Here is a 20,731-nt window from a genome sequence, read left to right on the forward strand (position 1 = left end):
AGTGCTATTCGTGTTCTTTGATTTATTAGTTAAACCTACTTTTGGGTCAGGGTGATACGTATATTTTGGGAACATGATAGCATAACTGAGTGGAAGTGCTGAACATAAATATGGAAATCTATAGCTTCTACTGGTGTATAGAAGTAAAGTGATGATTCCATTCGAGCTTAGTTAAATAGAAGTAAATGGATGAGCTCTTGTTTCAGTGACTGTATATTAGATCACTAAAACATCATTTACAGGTAACTAAGTGTTCCAAGGGGCAAAATACATTGAGGGGTGTAAACGGTAAATTGGTCCCATCTCGATGTAAATCATCTATATAGAGGATCTCTAAATCACATTAAGATTATAACAATGGTTAAATGAGATAGCATATTGATATCGTGAAACATATGATATGCTTTATATAAGTCTGAGAGTGTAATTCCAAGTTCTAAGAGTGGATTCAACAAGGAATTAATAAGTTAGGGATTTACTTGGTAAATCGGTTCAACTTATTGGAAGCTCAGCATATAGATCCATGGTCCCCATTCTAGTTGAGATTATACTGTTTGTAAGACTCTATAATTGATTTATGATTAATCAATTATAATTCTAAAAGTTAGACTATGTCTAATTTGTAAATTCTCACAGTTTAAGGATGAAATTGTAAATAAAAGGGTTTCTAGGTTTAATTATTAATTAAGAGACTTTGCATGTCTAATTAATAATTATTTTTAAATGACAATATTATTTAATAATCTATTTTAGTTATTAAATAATTAGTTTTGGCATTTAAATGATTAGAATTGGAAAAATAGCATTTTTGGAGAAATAGAAATAAAATTGAGGAAACTGTAAAATCCATGTGAGGCCCATACACACCATGGCCGGCCACATGTTTTCTTGTTTCCCAATTATTATTTTCAATTTAAATTGCCATGTAATTGCTAATCAAAGCCTATCAAAATAGGAAAGTGGTGGATCACACTAAATAAGGCAGTCAATTACACAGTAAAAAAAGAAACTGCTTATTTGGAAAGTTGTGCTCTTCCCTTTTCCTATTTATAGCCGCCCCCTCTCTCTACTCTTGGTATGCTTTTGCATGGTCTTTGTATGCATTGTATCACTCGAAATCAAGAGAGAAAACAAGAGAGAATTTCGAAAATCCTAGTGAGAGAGAAGTGCCCACACACATCACTCAGTACCTCATCATAGTTTGGAAGACTGTGAAGGATCACATCCAACTGAAGAACTTTCGCGCTCAAATCTTGATTATACTCTGCTACAGACAGGAGTCAAGGGTTAGAGATCTGAGTGGAAGGAGACACTTAATTCCGCTGCCATCACTGTAAGTTATTCTTAACTTTTATGTGTTTAGTTCATCGTTTTAAAAGTTCAATTTTAGGTTGTTAAATCAACATACTTGTGAGTAGATCTAAGTTCCTGGTAAAATATAATTCCAACAGTAAACCCTACTAAGGTCTTATTATAAATAGACGTGTGAGAGTAACACGTAGATCTATGCTACATAGACATCAATAGACGTGTGAGCGTATCACGTGGGTCTATGCCACATAGACATATATAGGCATGTGAGCGTAACATGCATGTCTTTATCAAATAGACAAATAGTGCGGTGGCACTATTAATTATGTGTTATACATATATATTGAGATTAAGGGTTTTGTGTTCAAAGCATAATCAGGTTGGACTCGGTAACCAGAATTGAGATTAATCGTTCTAAGGCCTTATTGTATCTAGACGTGTGAGCGTAACACGTGGGTCTACATCACGTAAACATAAATGGGCGTGTGAGCGTAACACGCGGGTCTATGCTAAATAGACAAATATGAATGGCATTATTGTATTTGTGATATGTTAATTATAATTGTTGATATTATTTACTGTCTTGCTAGGCTTGGCTCATGGGTGCTCTACTGTGCAGGAAAGGGTAAATCTGTTTCTAATCAGCCATGAGTGCGAGGGCTTGGCGATGTATGTACATGTTCGGGCCACACTAGACCAAGCGAGTTGGGTTCTACTAGTGTTGTACTTTTGTAACTCTGAATTTGCCGCTTATGTCGGCTAGTGAAAAGACTTGTAATACTTTGTAAAAGATTTTAGGGATCCCGAAATATGTAGCTTTTGATTGTAAAGTTTAAAGTTATTATAAGTTTTATTTTTATTCTGTTTTCGATTAAAGTTTAAATTTCTCGCGCTTATCTTTCTAGTAATCCCGGTTTAGGGGATTACAGTTTCATAATCAGTTGTCGTGACGTGCCTAATTGTTAGGGCATTACACAAGGTGTTCAAGAACATGTATGGGAAAGTTGCACCATCTTCTTGGCTAAAAAGAGGGCATAACTCACATAAGATGGCGAATCTCACATTACAACATAAATTCTCTTTGTGCAGCTCTTTAGTAAAATGGTCATAATTCACTCAATTCTTATCGAAATGGTTTGGTTCAAGTTGTGTTAGAAAGATATTTTCATGACATATCTGAGCTTATTTCATGGTCATATCAATTCTGATATTTTCGACCTTTAAATTGGTTCAATCCGAGTGTTATCCCAAATTTCGTCCACACCCCTCCACGTGGCAAAAAGCATAAAATACGTTGAAGACATGTCACTAACCTGCCAAGATTAGTGTTGTGCAGCCTCCCAACCCTTGAGATTCCCTTACTGAACGGTGGACACAAGCAAAGACAAATGTACAAACCTACCAGTAAAATCCTACATGGACTTAATACTGGGAGTGATAGCTTCAAAGCATTGGGCAACCTTCAACAGGGCTGACCGACCAAGTGTACAAAAGCACACCAGCATTTGTGTTTTTCTCACAAGCCTTGCAACTCGCCTTTAGCATTCTCACAACTTTAGAACAGTTCAAATTGCCCACAAAGATAGGGATTCTCCATCAAAAATAACAAGTGAATTATTTACTTTGTATTCCAAATATAGTGTAAATTTCCTATTTTCCAATGATATCACTATGTACAGCTTATAAACACCAATACTATATAAAGGGTCATAACCTAAACCTGAAGGGATGATACAAGTACGCTTAGTAGCACTATAGCAATAAGCCTTTCTCTTTTCTCATATCTCACTTACAAAACACATTCTCGTTGTAATACTAAAGAGAGCCTAGCTAGAAATTACAAGGTTTTAGCGTGTATTCTACTTAATTATCTCAAGAGTGACTACAACTAAAAGGGGAGTAGGTCATTATCTAAACAAAAGGGACAAAACCTCTATAAATCTGTGTGTCTCCTACATTTATTATCATTCTCACGTGACAGTCATAAGCAAAATCCAATTCTAGTCAGACTTCGCATAGGTTGGCTAAATCTGTTGGAAATATTTTACCAGGATCTAAATTTACTACCATGTATGTTTCATTAACATCCTAATATGAATTCTAAAACAATGAAATAAACACATATAAAGTTTAGGAAATCTTACATTGGGTGCAACGCAATATAATGACTCCTTCCGTTCAGATCTCTAGCCCTTGATTCCTTTCTGTAGCAGAGCATCACCAAGATCTGAACCTGGATCTCTTTCTCTCCTTCCTTTGATGCTGATTCTCCTTCTTGTTGATTGGATTCTTCACAATCTTCCACACTATGATTGAGATACCACTTGATGTGTGTGGGCACTACTCTATCACCCAAGGGTTTCGAATTTTAATGGTGAAGAAGAAGACTTAAAGTGGTGGCTAGGTTAGGAAGAGAAGGCACTCAGTTTTTCTGAAGAAAAGATGTGTCTTTTTCTGAAGCCATCACTACCTATTTATAGCAAACCACTAGGGTAGGGTTAGAATTATTTGGCATTAAAATAATGAAAAAATAAATGATTAAACCCTATAAGAGTGGCCGACCATATTAGTGGATAATGGGCCCCACTTTTGTAATTTGCTGTTTTATCATTTCTGCATCTCATTTTCTCAAAAACGCCAATTTTTCAATTTAACCATTTAAATGCCGATTCCAATTATTTAATAACTAAAAATTAATTATTAAATAATAATGTCATTTAATATATTTATTAATTAGACTAATCAAAGTCTCTTAATTAACAAATGTACCCTAGAAACTTTTCCTTCACAATTTTGCCCTTGCTTAGTGAAAATTCATAAACTAGACATAGTCTAACTTTAGAATTATAATTGATTAATCAAAATCAATTCACTGAGTCTTACAAGCAGTATGGTCTCAACTAGTATGGGGACCATGAGCCTATATAGCCGAGCTTCCAATAAGCTGAATCGAATTTACCAAGTAAATTCCCTAACTTATTAATTCCTTATTGAATCCACAGTTAGAACTTGGAATTGCACTCTCAGTCATGTAGAACGCTCTATATGTTCCACAATATAGATACACTATTAATTATCCATTGTTATAATTCTAATTTGATCAATGACTCTCTAATAGATTATCTACATTGAATAGGGACTAAATTACCGTTACACCTTCAATGTATTTTATCCTTAAAACACTTAGCTCTGTATAAATGATATTTCAGCGAAGTGAAATGAGATCTCAACCATTTATCTCTGTTTAGCCAAGCTCGAAGGATATCATCGTTTCACTTCTAAATTCCTATAGAAGTTATAGATTCCATATTTATGTTAGCGTTCCCACTTAATTATACTATCATGTTCCCAAAATATACGTATAACCCTGACCCAAAAGTAGGCTTAACTAACAAATCAAAGAACATGTATAATACTCTTAAGATCAAACCTAACCATATCAGGATTAAGATCATTTGATCTAGGATCAATAGGTGATATGAATTGAATAGATATTACGGTAAATTTTAACATATCTAATCAAAGTTCAATATCGGTCCCTTCCGATGTATACTCCATACATCCGATACTGGTAAACTTTGCCAATGCCCTGGAAAGGACATACCACTTATCCAAGGTGTAAGAATACCTATCGCTGATTATCATGTCAGTCTAAATCCAGTGAACTGACAAATCAGGGAATAAACTTTCGAACATATAATGAAGATAATATTTCACTGTACTGACAACACTATAATCATTAACAAATTCATACGTTCTGGACTTAAATAGAATTTATACATTATATATAATCATGAAATAAATCATGTGAACCATGCAACATAAAATGTTATTTCTGATCTTTATTAATAAGTAAATCTTATTATATTGAAATGGGTTTTATTTAGGGCACAAAACCCAACAAAATCCACAGTAAATATTTTGGTGCTTTCATTGAGAGCCCAGAGTTCTCATTTAAAAAGCTCTCATATTTTGCATGGCTATCACAAGATGTGGAAATTTGATTGAACCATGAGAGCCTATGGTCGTGGATCCTAATGTCTAAGTGCCACCTGTCGTGACAAATCCAAACATGGCTAGCCCGCCACCACATTTCGGCTAGCTACCCAGAACTTCCACCACAGAGGTCCAGCTAAGAGCAAGTTCCTGCTGGACCCACTAGCCCACAACTGAAATTCTTGGCACATGGGTTGGACCTTGTGTTTATGCTGGCAAGACTAGACCTGGGGTTGGCGACCCTAGCATTGACTTAGGGGATGATACTGAACTTTTTAGGGTGAGAGAGTTCGTAGGGAAAGTGCAAGGTCATACAAACCTCATGCCCCATGACCAACAAGCTGCTATGAGTAATGCTTTTGCCCAGTAGAGACACAAATTCCAAGAAAGGATGGAATGACAAGTCGCGATCCTCCAAGCCCAACAGTTGGAGCTAAATTGCTGAAATTGGGAGGCTAATGACCTGATCAGGTTGTTCAATGAGAGAGTTAGATCTCAAGTTAAAAAGCCCTCCCTCGTAAGGGATCTTTGTCGAGGAAAAGGTTGCTATGTCCCAAAGGGAAGTCAATGCCCAAAGGATCACGGGGAGGCCTCAAGGCCAGGAGGGCCAACTGTGTCCCAAATAAGGCGATCCTATCAGCCCAATAACGGACAGATCTTGACTAAAAAATTTTATGGTAGGGCTGACCAATTTCAAGGCCTACCTAGAGGCGAAGAAAGATGGGGGGGGGGGGGGGAAGACATCCCACCAATGCGAGGCCAGAGCAGGTCTCATAATTAGGAGTCTTACCCTATTCCTAATGATAATAGTGCCATTAGTCACCTAAGTGGTGAGTGCACTAACTAGAAAGCTCAATCTTCTGAGCACAACAATGACGTTCCACCTCGAAATGGTCAAACACGTTCTGACCCAAGGCCTAGAGATTCTATGTTTACTAGAATGAGCCTTCATGTCAGGGTAGATCTTTAGACTAGTTTGAACTGAAGAAAAAAATGCTCAAGACGAATACATCTCTCCCTTGAACACTACATGGCAGAACAAACCAAACCAGACAGCCCAACAGGGGGCTAGCCGACCAACTTCCAGTCCACCCACTAGCCAGCTGGCCGGGCAAGGGCTGGCAGGATAAAACTTGGTTGGGCAAACGCAAGTTGAAGTTGATCATTTAGTACAAGCACAATTGGATTAACTCAAGAAAATGATACAAGGCCTTTCTGGCCTAAAGTTTTCCGACTTAGAGTTGTACAGGACCCGAGGGCCACCTTTCTCTACTCGCATCAATGTGCTGTCATTGCCAACCAAGTTCAAGATGCGTACTTGGAGGATGTACACAAGGAAAAAGGATCCCTCGGCTTACATCATATAGTTTGAAATCTAGATGGATTTGTAAAATGTAGAGGCTGATACCCTTTGCCGAATCTTCCCAGAAACCTTGTTTGAAACTGCACAACAGTGGTTTTTCAAACTTGTGGCTGAAAGGTTCGATTCGTAGAACTCTTTAACAAGAGAATTCTACACACAATTTTTGTCTTCCAGAAAAATGCTTTATAGGCTAAAAGACTTATTGGAGGTCAAACAGAGGCCAGGGGAACCTCTGAAAGACTATCTCCAAAGATTCACGACTGAAGCTACCAAGGTCAAGAATCTGATGTAGGGAGGAAGGTACACAACCATCATGAGTGGTATTCTACATTTGAGTGAGTTGTGGAAGGAGATCCACCAACACTCAACTCAAAACATGGCTGATTTCCTTAATCAGGCAGAAGACTTTGTCAAGCTTGAAGAAGTTGTTTGACAAGCCCCAAGTGGGAGACATGCAAGTGCTAGACAGGTCTTGAGTGGTGGACAACCCTAAGTTCTGCCTAACACACTTGCCAGCATAGGCGGCCAGCCCTCCAAAGGCCAAAATAATGGAGGCAAGCATGTCAACAATAACTCTGGCCAAGCAAAAGGAAAAAGGGGAGATTTAATAATTCTCCCATGCCACAAGACTCAAAAGAGAAGAAAAAGATCTTTACATGCTTCACCCTCCTAACAAAAACTCCTAAAACACTCTGTGTGGCTACATAGTCCATAGTTCCATACAGGAAGCCTCCTCCCATAAGGAAATAAATGAGTAAGAGGAACACCTCTAAATTTTGCCAATTTCACAACAATTTTGGCCATGATACCAACGAGTGCAAGTACTTAAAGTTGGAAATTTACTTCTTGATTAGAAAGAACAATCCTCATTTATGTCATTATGTGCAAGATGACCAGACACAAACACAAGGTACCCAAAATGGAGACCTAATAACACCGCTAGTGGCAAGTCACCTATGAATCATAATTGGCAAACCCCATATAGTAGGCGAAATAAGCAAAGCTATGGAGCCCAATGCTTGGACCCTCCATCATGAGCAAAAAAGTGACATTCTAGCTGTAGAAGAAAGAGATCCCAGATAGCTTAAGCTTGGAAAGTATGCCTTCTCCTTCATAGAGGGAGATGCTGCCCAGGCCAGGCTCCCTCATAATGACCCATTGGTCATAATTACACAGAAAGGGAACATGACAGTTGTAGGTGCATGATTGACAATGGAGCCTCTTCAAACATACTTTTCAAGTCAACCTATAAAAAGATGGGGCTCTAGTTGACAGAATTAGCACCCTGTACACAATTAACGTATGGGTTCTTTGGCCAAGGTCTTGCACATTTAGGATACATTTGATTGTCTTTTATAGTTGGAGAAAGTCCCATTACAAGGACACTGATGGCTCAATTCATAGTAATCGATGTGCCCTCACCGTTCAATGCAATGATAGACCAACCATCCCTTAAGACCTGGAAGAAGTGATGTTAATTTTGTTGGAAATTATTTTACCAGGATCTTAGATCTACTCACAAGTATGTTGAGTAACACCCTAAATATGAACTTCTAAAACGATTATAAAATAAACACATATAAAGTATGAGAAACCTTACATTGGGTGCAGCGGAATAAAATGTCTCCTTCTGTTCAGATCTCTAGCCCTTGTATCCTTTCTGTCGCAGAGTATTATCAAGATCTGAACCTGGATCTCTTTCTCTCCTTTCTTTAGTGCTGAATCTCCTTCTTCTTGAATGTCTTTCTTCACGATCTTCCTCACTATGATTGAGGTATCACTTGCTGTGTGTGGGCACTACTCTATCACTAAGAGGTTCGAAATTATTCAAGGAAGAAGAGGGTATAGGTGGAGGCTAGGTTAGAGAGAGAAGACTCAGGTTTTTCTCTGAAGGAAACAAGATGTGAAAGTGTATATTTCCTGAAGCCTTCACTATCTATTTATAGCATACCACATAGGGTTAGGTTTGAATTATTTGGCATTAAAATAATGAAAATATCAGATGATAAAGCCTATAAAAGTGGCCGGCCATGGCATTATGGATTTGGGCCTCACTTTTTGTAATTTTGCAGTTTTATCATTTCTGCATCTCATTTTCTCAAAAACGCCAATTTTCAAATTCAACCATTTAAATGCCAATTCTAACTATTTAATAACTATAAATAATTATTAAATGATATTGTCATTTATCATATTTATTAATTGAACCATACAAAGTATCATAATTAACAAATATGCCCTAAAAACTCTTTCTTTACAATTTCGCCCTTACTTAGTGAAAAATTCACAAATAGACATAGTCTAATTTGAGAATTATAATTGATTAATCAAAACCAATTAAATGAGTCTTACAAGTAATATTATCTCAACTAGTTGGGGGACCATGAGTCTATATAACCGAGCTTCCAATAAGCAGATCAAGAATTTATAACCTAAATTCACTGACTTATTAATTCTTCGTTGAATCCACGCATAGAACTTAGAATTGCACTCTCAGTATATAGAACGCTCTATATGTTCCACCATATAGACACGTCATTAGTTATCCATTGTTATAATCCTAATTTGATCAATGATCCTCTATATGAATGATCTACACTGTAAAGGGATTAGATTACCGTAACACCCTACAATGTATTTTATCCTTAAAACACTTAACCCCGTATAAATGATATTTCCTCTATGTGAAATGAGTACTCCACCATTTATTTTCGTTTGGTCAAGCTCGAAGGAAATCATCATTTACTCTCTATTCGCCAGATAGAAGCTATAGATTCCATATTTATGTTAGCACTCCCACTCAATTGCACTACCGTGTTCCCAAAATGTACGTATCACCTGACCCAAAAGTAGGCTTAACTAACAAATAAAAGAACACGAATAACACTCTTGAGATTGAGCCTAATCATATCAGGATTTAGATCATTTGATCTAGGATCAACTAGGCGATATTGACTTGAATAGATATTACGGTAAGTTTGATAAATCTATGTCAAAGTTCAATATCGGTCCCTTCCGATGCATACTCCATGCACCCAACCTGAGCTTTACTTTAACTAATGCTTTGGAAAGAACATAGCATTTCTCCAAATGCAAGTAAACTCTGTTGTAGATTATCATATCAGTAAAACCCTGTGTCTGATAAATCTAGGAATCTTTATTCACATAGTCATGTTTACTTTCCAATGTGTTGACAACACAATAAACAGGATCAAGTATGTGAAAAGGGTTTCAGATGAATTTATAAATCAAATAGACAAGCAATTGATAAGATGAACCAAAACATACACAAATGAATGAAAAATACTTCTGTTTCTTTATTGATGTTGAATAAAATGGATTACATTGAAATGGAGTTTTATTTAGGGCATAAAACCCAACAAATTTACCACGTATGCCTAAAGTTCCCAACAAGACATGGAGTAGGGTTCCTAAGGGGATATAAAAAATCTGCAAAAAAGGGCTACAACTTGGCTTTGTCCAAAGCTAAGAAAAAAAAAATGCCTGCCAAGAGCTCTAACCAAGAGTCTGGCCAAGGTTAATGAAGTTCAATCCAAAGTGAGGAGGCAAGTTTAGATCATTACTTTGGGGATCCTAAAATTGGTAGAGGAGTTAGAAGAAGTAAAGATTGACCCCACCCTTCTCACTAGGAAATTGAAGATCAGGAAAGGTTTAGCGCTAGAAATAAAATTTGCATTGATAAAATTTTGAAGGACAACCTTGATATCTTTGCCTGGTTGCATGAACACATGGTGGGGATAGATCCATCAGTAATTTCTCATGTCGTGAACATAGATCCAAACTTCTAAACTGTACTGTAGAAAAGGAGGTTGTTAAATAAAGAGCATGTTACAGCTGGTCATGAGATCCCAAGTTTCATGGACTTTTATTCAAGTTACAATCAAATAAAAATACATCCACCAGACAAATAACATAAGAGCTTCTTGACAGACATAGGCCTGTAATGTTATAAATTCATGCCCTTTGGACTGAAAAATATAGGGGCTACTTATCAAAGGCTTGTAAACAAAATTTTCAAAGACGTAATTGGTCAAAACATGGAAGTCTATGTAGACGACATGCTTGTTAAGTCAAAAAAGGTTGGGGGCATATAGAGGATCTAACTAAATGCTTCAAGATCCTCCGAGAGTACAACATGAAACTCAATCCCCTTAAGTGTTCCTTCAAAGTAGACTCAGACAAGTTCCTTGGCTTCATAGTGAATTTCTAAGAAATAGAAGAAAACTCAGAGAGCATCCAAGCCTTTTTGGACATGAAGTCGCCCACAAAGATAAAAGAAGTGCAAAGATGAACTGGCTGCATAGCAACACTAAGCAGATTCGTGTCAAAATCCACAGACAAGTGTTTCCATTTCTTTAACATACTTAGAGGAAATTAAAAATTTACATGGACAGAGGAGTGTGAAGCTGCCTTCCAAGAGCTAAAGAAACAACTAGCTCAACCTCCTAACCTGGAAAAGCCTCTAGAGAATGAAGAATTGGGCATATACATATAAGTCATAGAGTTTGCTGAAATTGCAGTTCTCATTAGAGAAGAAAATGGCATTCAACACTTAGTATAGTATGTTAGCAAAAGACTTATTAATGCTAAAGTCGATACCCACTTATTGAAAAGTTGACATAATGCTTGCTCCTAGCTTTGAGAAAGCTAAGACCTTACTTTCAAGCTCATCCAATAAGAGTGTACACCGACCAACTATTACGACAGGCACTTCAGAAACCTAAAGCATCTAGTCGGTTACTCATGTCGGCAATAAAACTTGGCCAATATGAAATCACCTACCAACTAAGAGTGGCAATAAAAGGCCAAGCTCTTGCTGACTTTGTGGTTGAATATGTAGGCATATCTCCTGAAATTTCTCAAGATTCAAGAGAAAAGCAAGAGAAGGAGAAGAAGCGAGAGTAAGAAAATTTAACCTGGAAGTTGCACGTTGATGGAAGTTATATGGACTGCCTATCTGGTGCTAGCATTTCCCTCATTACACCTGGGGGCAACAATTGCACAAGGCAATAAAGTTTAATTTGAAAGCCTTCAATAATGAGGCTGAATATGAAGCTCTAATTTCTGGACTAAAGCTTGCACTTGAATTGTTGACAAACTACCTTGATATATATAGTGACTCTCAGCTGGTCGTCAACCATGTCATAGGTGAGTACATTGCCCGAGGAGAAAGAATGATGGTCTACTTGAGTAAGATTCAAGACTTGTTAAGTCAGCTGAAAGGGTACATCAATCTGAAATCCCACAAAGAAGAAAGTGCAACAGTCGATGCACTTTCCCAATTAACTAGTAGCACCTTCACACACAAGACCAAATTGGTGCCCGTTCAGTTCTTGAAAGACCCAAGCATCACTATTTTAGAAGAAATAGACATGTTGGATGATAATCCTACATGGATGACACCAATAGCAGCATACCTCCAAACATGAGTCCTGCCAGAAGACAGGAACGAAGTAAGAAAAATGAGGAAGAAAGTTGCCCGGTGTCTTATCTTGGATGGAGTTATGTATAGATATGGCTTCTCAATTCTACTTCTAAGATGTGTCACTAAGGAAGAAACTAAACGACTATTAATTGTAGTGCATGAAAGATTCTGTGGAAATCATGCTCGAGGATAAATCCTTTCCAAAAAGATACTCAGACAAGGGTACTTTTTGCCTACCATGATCAAGGATTCAATGGACTATGTCAAGAAATGTGACAATTGCTAAAGATTCTCAAAGATCCCAAGAGCTCCACCAAATAAGCTCACACAAATGCAGTCTCCTTGGCCCTTTACTATATGGGGGATAGATTTGATTGGATAACTTTGTAAAGGGAAAGGAGGAGTACAATATGTTGTAGTCACAGTTGACTATTTCACTAAAAGGATAGAAGCTAAACCATTGGCAACTATAACTTCAAAGAAATGAAAAAAAATGGAAATGAGTGAAAAAGTGAGCTCAAATCTTTATCATTCATTTGAGATCCTTTTATACATGATTACAGGACAAAGATTCGTAATAAAATCTATTAGACCAGCTAAGCAACTAACATTGACCCCTTGCCAACTAACCTAACAAACTAACCGACTCACTACTTCTAATAGTGTATGTCAAGATTTGAGGCTATTTTCCTTTTGTTCTCATTTTCGAACAAAAAGTAAGAAGAAATAGAATATACAAATGAATAAGAGAAAATTCATGTCAAGAGAGTCGTAATTCTCCTATATATTAGGAGGGGATAATATTTTAATAAAGTATTATTTTTTATTTATTTAAAAGAAATAAATAGCTTAATGGAATGTGTTGTTGTAAATAGGTTAGTTGAGTTTGTTATGGAATTAGTTAAAAGGGTTAGTTTTCTATTATGTTTCGGTTATACAGTTGTTATTCAAGACAGATAGCCTTTGGTTTTCCTTGTATATAAACTGGTTTCAACTCAGATTCAACATAGTTGGATATTTTTTCGTCTCATTCTCTTTCCAACTCTTCTTTCCACTTTTACTCTCTTCTCTTCCTTTCCCTTTCTTTACTGTGTTTGTTCTTAATCATGTTAAAGAGATACAATGTATCTTATATGGTATTAGAGCTATTTCTACTATTAACAGCAAATATGGCAAGCACAAGATTTGGAGACTCGAGCTCAAATCTTCCCTTAGTTCAGCCTGTGCTGAATGTAGCTTTTGGAACTCGAAACAAAGAAGCAGATAGATCTTTGGTTTTCTTCAATCACACAATTTTGATTAAACTGAATGATCACAATTTTATCACGTGGAAGCAGCAAATTGTTGCTACCATTCAAGGAAATTATCTTCAAAGGTTCATTCAAGATGTGGCGCCACCAACACTGTTCCTCAGTGATGTAAATCAAGCTAATTAGAATTTCAATCTAGCATTTCTTTATTGAGAGGTGCAGGATCAACTCTTAGTGTCATGATTGCTATTCTCGATGACTGAATCTTCACTACAAGAAAAAACATTTACGATAACACTGAAAAAATGTAATTAAATGTATTTTATAACATTTTAGCAATTGTTAAGACAGCCCATGTAATTAAAAGTATTGACATTTAATTACATTTTTTCAGTGTTATTAAATAGCATATTATAACATTATATTAGTGTTATATGTTATAATAGTTAACATTAATTTAGTGTTATGGTTCATTATGTTACATTTATTAATAACATTTGTGAAATGTAATTGTATAGGTTTTAATTACATTATTATTATGTTATATATAAAGAAATATTACATTTTAATACTGTTATAATTTTTTAATAATAACTATTTTTTTAATGTTATCGTTTCTCTTATGTTATATTTATTTAATAACATTTTAAAAATGTAATCATATAATTTTTAATTACATTATTATTATGTTACATATTAAAAAATGTTACATTTTAATGTTATAATTTTTTAACAATAACTATTTATTAATGTTATAATTTCTTAATGATAACACTTTGTTAGTGTTAACTTTTGTATGTTCTTTTAATTAACATTTCTAGAATGAAATTATTAAATCAAATAATGCTTATTATTTTACAAATAAAATCTAATGTAATTAGAATTTGATAAAATCTAATATAATTCTTATATTAACCAAAATATCTATGTCACAAATAAAATTGTTCTAATAACATAATAAAAACTCCTTACTAAAAAAAATATAATAAAAACTTATTATGTAATGTCTATTAGGTTCTTCCAAGCAAACACCACATTAATCTTCTTGAAGTTAAATTGCACCATTGTTGCAGAATCCCCATCGTTCATTATCTTGACAATGTAAAATCCTTTCCAAACTGCTTGTTTACACCTCATCAACATAAGAGACCAATTCAAGTTCTGAAACCCAAATAAATAAAATGTAAACATTTAATACATGATACTCTAAATTTAAGACTTGAAATAATTCATTTTTCTCTTATGGAGAATTGGGTTTCTAAACCAAAGACACCCTGATGCATTAGAAAACGAAACAGGAACCCAAGTTTAAGGTACAACAATAAACAACAAACTCTGCATATCAACAAGAGTAAACCAGATAAAGGGAAAAAAAGATATCAACTCAATCAAGTAATTCATAAAACCAGTATTTAAACACCATAAAGATATCATAATTCCCACACAGCAAAAGAATATCAACAGAACGGTAGTAAATGAAGAGAAATAGGAAGCTATCAACAGAACAGTATAAGTAATTCATAAAACCAGTATCTAAACCCCATAAAGATATCAGAATTCCCAGACAGCAATAGAATATCAACAGAACAGTAGTAAATGAAGAGAAATAGGGAAGCTACCTCCTTCCTGCATTAGAGATCGATTGAAAAGCATGATCTGGCACAAGTGGTCAACCATGATTGCGAAAATGCCATAGTGATTAAATTTATAAATTCTTGAGTAAATTTAGTGATCAACAAGAGCTTTTCACACATAATTAGATGTGTGTGTGTAAAAATATGTGTCAATGATTGAAAGTTAATACAAAGCTTTAGCTGAAAAAAATGGTCTAAATACTAATGTTTAAAAGAAAAAAGATTTAAAGAGTATTGAAACTATTTCATACCTCAAATATAAATTGCATACTGTAAACACTCATGATTATTTAGAGCATAAAGCAGGGGACTCTGCTCATAAAGCCTTTTAAATCAAATTGAGCAATGAATTAACAGTTGCATATAGGTAGTTGTTTCTTTGATTAGAACACCAAACATAAAAATAAAATAAAGCTATAATTTTTATTTTTTAAGACACTTCATTGAAAAGAAAGAAAGCAGGCATGAATTATGGAAAGTAGAAGAAACACAACAAAAACAACTAAACAACTAAAGCAACCAAAAAATAAACAGAACCAAATATCCCATATAGCAGTTTAAGTAATTTACCTCATTATAACTTTGTCAGTCGGCCAAGCAATAATATTTCCAACGCTTTCTTCAATGCAAGTTAATCCTGAAGTAGGCCTCCATAGAAATGCCTTAGATTCCCTTACAAAATCAACACCAACCTTCATGGCAAATGGTCCAAGAGGAACACCAAGAACTGAATCTTGTGGATCATCTGAAATGAAATATCCAACAGCAACAATATTCCCAGAACCAGTCCAATCCAAAAGTTCGCACTTTTGGCCTTGAATTCCAACATCACCCTATAATTATCCAAATATTACAATAGTTTGGCAACAATAAATCAACTTAGAAATATATAAATAAATGATAATACTAAAATCTTACCCGTGTAGGACGATTATGTGCATTGGACTGCTCTCCGCTCAAGTTAGAATGAGACTAAACATCACAAACAAAAGTTTAGATACAATAAGTTAGAATGGGACAACAAAAATCAACCCATTAATCAATTCTCAGCACCAAAAGAAACAAATAACCTAGCATTGTTTAATCAATCTAACAATAGATAAAAGTAAAAATATTTTAATTTACCTTGGAATTTATGAAAGAGTTAATCAATTGCTCCATAACAGCCACTTTTTCTTTTAACTCTTTATACTCATTTTCAATTCTACATATATGTTCTTCTTTTTCCGATGCAATTGCTAACTTAGTTTTGGTAACTCCTTTACCATAACCTCTCACATAGGAACCCTTTTCAGGACCTAATATATTTGAAAGAAGATCTCCTTTTTCCACTCTAAATGTGTATCGTTACCACATAAAGGACAACTACAATACCCTTTAGTTTTACATCCAGCAAGGTTCCCATAGGCTGGAAAATCTTGGATGGTCCACATCAAAATTGCTCTCAATGTAAAAGTTTTGTTTACAAAAGCATCATGGAGCTCAACTCCCTCATTCCATAATGTATTCAAGTCCTCGATGAGTGGTTCTAAATATACATCAATGTCATTCCCAGGTTGCTTCGGTCCTGGAATTAACAATGACAATAAAATATTTTCTTTTTTCATGCATAACCATGGGGGTAAGTTATACATAACGATCATCACAGGCCAAACACTATGTTTACTACTCAAATTACTAAAAGGATTAAAACCATCGGTAGAAAGTCCAAGTCTTAGATTTCGTTCTTCTTTGGAAAAAGCAGGCCATCTCTCATTCACTAATTCCCAAGCAACAGAATCTACCGGGTGACGCATTTTCCCATCGTTACTCTTATTATTGTGATGCCATCGTAAATCCTTAGCCATTCTTTCAGATTTAAACATTCGTTTGAACCTTGGAATTATAGGAAAATACCTCAAAACTTTTGCTGGAATACCTTTTCGAACCTTGTTAGTAAGTTTATCTGTCGCCCAATGAGAAGTTCCACATGTTGGACATTCTTCTAACTTCTCCTTATCTTTTCTAAACAAACAACAATTATTTACACAAGCATGAATCTTTTCATATCCTAAGTCAAATGTTTGAAGATATTTCCTAACTGAGTACGTGGACTTGAGAAGCACGTTATCACATGGAAGCATATCATGAAAAAGATTGAGAATCTCATCAAAACTCTTGTCAGACCATCCATTAGTTGTCTTAACCTTATATAAAGCAATAATAGCTGACAACTTAGTGTATTTTGTGCACTGTGGATATAATGCGATTTGTGCATCTTCTAATTTTTTGATGAAGTTGTCATCAGGGCCTTCTACAGGTTCTTCAGAATCACAATCATCAATATTTGTAGCACTAAACAAATTAAAAGCATCAAAAGAATTCATTTCCTCAATATCATCACTTCTAGGTGCTTCTTCCCCGTGATGAAACCAAATTGTGTATGTAGGATCAATTCCATTTATGACCAAGTGCTCATAAAGCAAATTGACCTTTTGGTGACTTAAGTTTCGACAAAATTTACATGGACATAATAACTTTTCTGGATAATTAGCCTCTTTCTCTATTGTCTCTACAAAACTCCTAGCACCTTCCTTATACTCATTTGAGGCTCTACAATTGAATGAAATATATATATATTCAAAAATATTAGAGAAATGCACAATCTAGTTGAATCTATACATTTAATAACTTGATATTAACTAAACCCTTAATTCTTATTACCTGTTGAAGCGTAACCAACTTTTATCAAACATGATGTCCAAATTATTTTAACTATTTTTTCTCTGAGAAAAGACAACAAAAACTAACATATATAAAATAAAAATTATGGAGAACTTAGTATCTCAACCAAAGTGAGATAGGAATAGCATATAATTTTCTCACATAAGCATTTTAATTGAAAAAATTTAAGGACCAAGAAATTGTATTAAAGCAATCCACAACAATACAATCAAATAAAACAATAATTAACAATATAAAAATTTAGGAAACTTACCAGCTACAAACTAGCCTTCAAGCAAAATCTTTAAATGATACCACCACGATTATACACTTAAACCTGCCAAAAGTCTCCTAATAAACTTAGCATGCATAAATTAATTATTTAAATATTAAAAATTAAAAAAAAAAAAATTAGTGTGGTGTCTCACTAATAATAGGATTCGAATTCCTGTAAGAACTCAAATCACCGATCCAATCTTCTAACAATTGAAAGTTATTTGGGAAGGAACAATAGTTGTTCTTGTCAAGTTTGGAGTCTGCAATTCTAATGGTGTGATTCCCATAATTGATTGACCTCACCAAGAATTTGACATGATTATGGGAGTGCATTACAGTAAGATTGTTGTCGCAAGAAAGCTCATATTGTGGGTAGCCACAGTGTTTTGGATCGGTGTTGAGTCTGAAAGGACTTGTTATGTTGATGATATAATTATCACAAGAAGAGGGTGGACAATAATGAGGATTTGATGATTTTGCATAGCTACTTGTAATATTATTAAGGAACAATAATAAGAAGAAGGGGGTGATTATAGAATAATTATCATCAAGGACAACCATGGAAAATCTTCTCTTAGAGAAGGATCTTCCACTTTTGATTGGCACAGAGTACTAGACAGAGAAACATATGAAGCTAATTTTCTACACCAAACTAAAATGATTTAAGCAAATTTTCGTTTATATCATGAAATATAAAAATAAGACAATTTAATGATTGTTATACTGAATTGTATACCAATTGGTCCCTCGTTCTAAGACATTGCATACAACACAAAACAAAATATACCAATCACAAAAGAATCAATAAGAACCAATACGCCTTAGAATCTAACATATAAATATAATAAGAGAATCAAATATCCAATTTGATTTTAGCTAAATTTAGAAGATTAGGGCCTAAGGAGATAATATAATTCTGGCAAGTTCCTAGTTAAAACTTTAGAGACAACAATATAGCTGAAAAAGTACACTTAGAAAGGATCCCAAAAATATAATTTTATGACAGACTCACTAAAATGTGGGAGCTGCAGGAATTGTGCAATTTTTTCACTCAGATTTCCTTGCACTGAGAGGAACAACCTGCATAACATTTATTGTATAAAATAGAGTTAAAAAAAATTGCATAACTATTCAACTTACAAGTAAATGAATAAGTATGAAAAAGTCAAGTTTGAAAGCGATATCAACTGCAGCTGGATGTAAATGTAATATGAAAAGTTCAACATAACTTGAATGATACACTGAGAAAGCTCAACTACACTGATTGCAGGCCTTAGCCATCCATGCCCTTGAGCAATTCAATACTATTCAGACATGTTACAATCAACTCACAATAATATCAATAAACCCAAACACAAAAGTTATCACTTTGATGATGAGAAAAAGAGAGTGAACATAACACCAAAAGACAAACCAACAACACAACAATTGAGAATAGAACCTAGATACTTGAGAATACGACAAAAATTATGGTTTGAATACAAAATCCATTGCTTCCATGAAATTGGTATAAGCAAATATATATTAAAATAAAACAACAGGAAAGGAAAGAAACCTATCAAAAACTTGTGACAAGTGAATGAAATAAATACCAGGGCAATGATTGGCGTCAAAAGCTGTAACCGTGAATGAATCGATTGCCCCACCGATCGATTTCCACGAACAGAGAATGATCAAGCTGCAAAAAGCAGAGAAGAAATTGAAATTAAAAGACGAAAAGAGAGGGAGAGTAAATTAGGAATGGGAAGAAGGAGAAAACCTTGGGAGGAGGGCTTTAGTGATGAGAGAGGTAGAGTAAATTGAGAAGGAGAAGTGAGCGGTGATTCCAGTGGAGTGGTCTTCAGATGCTTTGCCAGAGAGATGATTGGGCGGAAGCCATTTTCAACCGGAGTAGATGATCGGAGTCAAAGGAAATGAACCGCGGCAGAGTACAATCAACGGAAATAGAAGAATGGGTGAGAAAGCTTACCGTAAATACTGAAATAATTTCACACATGCATACTGAAAAAAAGTTTACAGTAAATACCTTGGATCGTCGTTCACCGGAGGAGACCTAGACACTCGAAATTCATGTCGTCGGAGGAGTTGAGCACGAAGCACCAGCGATTATCCTTGGGGGCGCTGAGCTGAAGCACGAAGAAACCTAGCCTTTCTTCTTCAAGGCTACTGTACCCAACAATAAGAATGTCCAATTCAAATGAGCCCAATTTTGAATAACTCTCTAAGGCCCAATAATTAATAAGACCCAATAACTATTAGATAACGTTTTTTTAAAAACGTTATTGCTGAATGTAATTAAAAGTTAAAAGTGTTGTAGTGCTTGTTGACAAGAACGGTAGGATGCAACACGGCACACTAGATCTAGAAAGCTTTGGAAAAACACTTCACTCTTTAAGTCTCTTCCAAGATTCTTGAATTTTACACTAAACTTCAAAATGATAGGAAAGGATCAATGTCTCTTAATGATTATTTGCTCAAGGTCAAGCAACATGTTGATCTTCGTACTTCGGTTGGTTAGGTTCTTGCTCCTCGAGATCACATTATTGTGATTTTCAAAAGTTTGTCGAGTGAATACGATACTTTCATAATTTCATCTAATACAACAGTTGAAGAGTACTATGTTGTTGAGATTAAAGTCATTCTTCTTGCTTTGGAATCAAGATCATTGAAAAGAATGACAAGGAGCCATATATTAGTGTAAATCTTGTAGTTGTTGCTGAATTTGATCAAAATATGGATGCTAGCTGGGTTC

At 35.0% G+C, this 20,731-nt stretch overlaps 1 protein-coding gene across 3 annotated transcripts; it reads right to left on the bottom strand.

The window, feature by feature from the left end:
- Window positions 1-15,526: 15,526 nt before the first annotated feature.
- Window positions 15,527-18,040, bottom strand: LOC133035467 (uncharacterized). Of its 3 annotated transcripts, none has more exons than XM_061111321.1 (4): window positions 17,978-18,040; window positions 16,126-17,592; window positions 15,919-15,972; window positions 15,527-15,833 (listed from the first exon to the last, which is right to left on the bottom strand). In XM_061111321.1, the coding sequence occupies exons 2-4, from the start codon at window positions 16,159-16,161 to the stop codon at window positions 15,567-15,569; spliced, it is 357 nt and encodes a 118-aa protein (XP_060967304.1). In that variant the 5' UTR covers window positions 16,162-17,592; window positions 17,978-18,040; the 3' UTR covers window positions 15,527-15,566. The 3 variants fall into 3 exon arrangements, with proteins under 3 accessions (XP_060967304.1, XP_060967302.1, XP_060967303.1); XM_061111319.1 differs by lacking the exon at window positions 17,978-18,040 and adding an exon at window positions 17,704-17,745 and having other exon boundaries at window positions 15,547-15,833; XM_061111320.1 differs by having other exon boundaries at window positions 15,551-15,833.
- Between the last annotated feature and the right edge of the window lie 2,691 nt (window positions 18,041-20,731).

The sequence above is a fragment of the Cannabis sativa genome, chromosome 3 (genome assembly GCF_029168945.1).
Source record: "Cannabis sativa cultivar Pink pepper isolate KNU-18-1 chromosome 3, ASM2916894v1, whole genome shotgun sequence".
Taxonomy (NCBI): Eukaryota; Viridiplantae; Streptophyta; class Magnoliopsida; order Rosales; family Cannabaceae; genus Cannabis; species Cannabis sativa.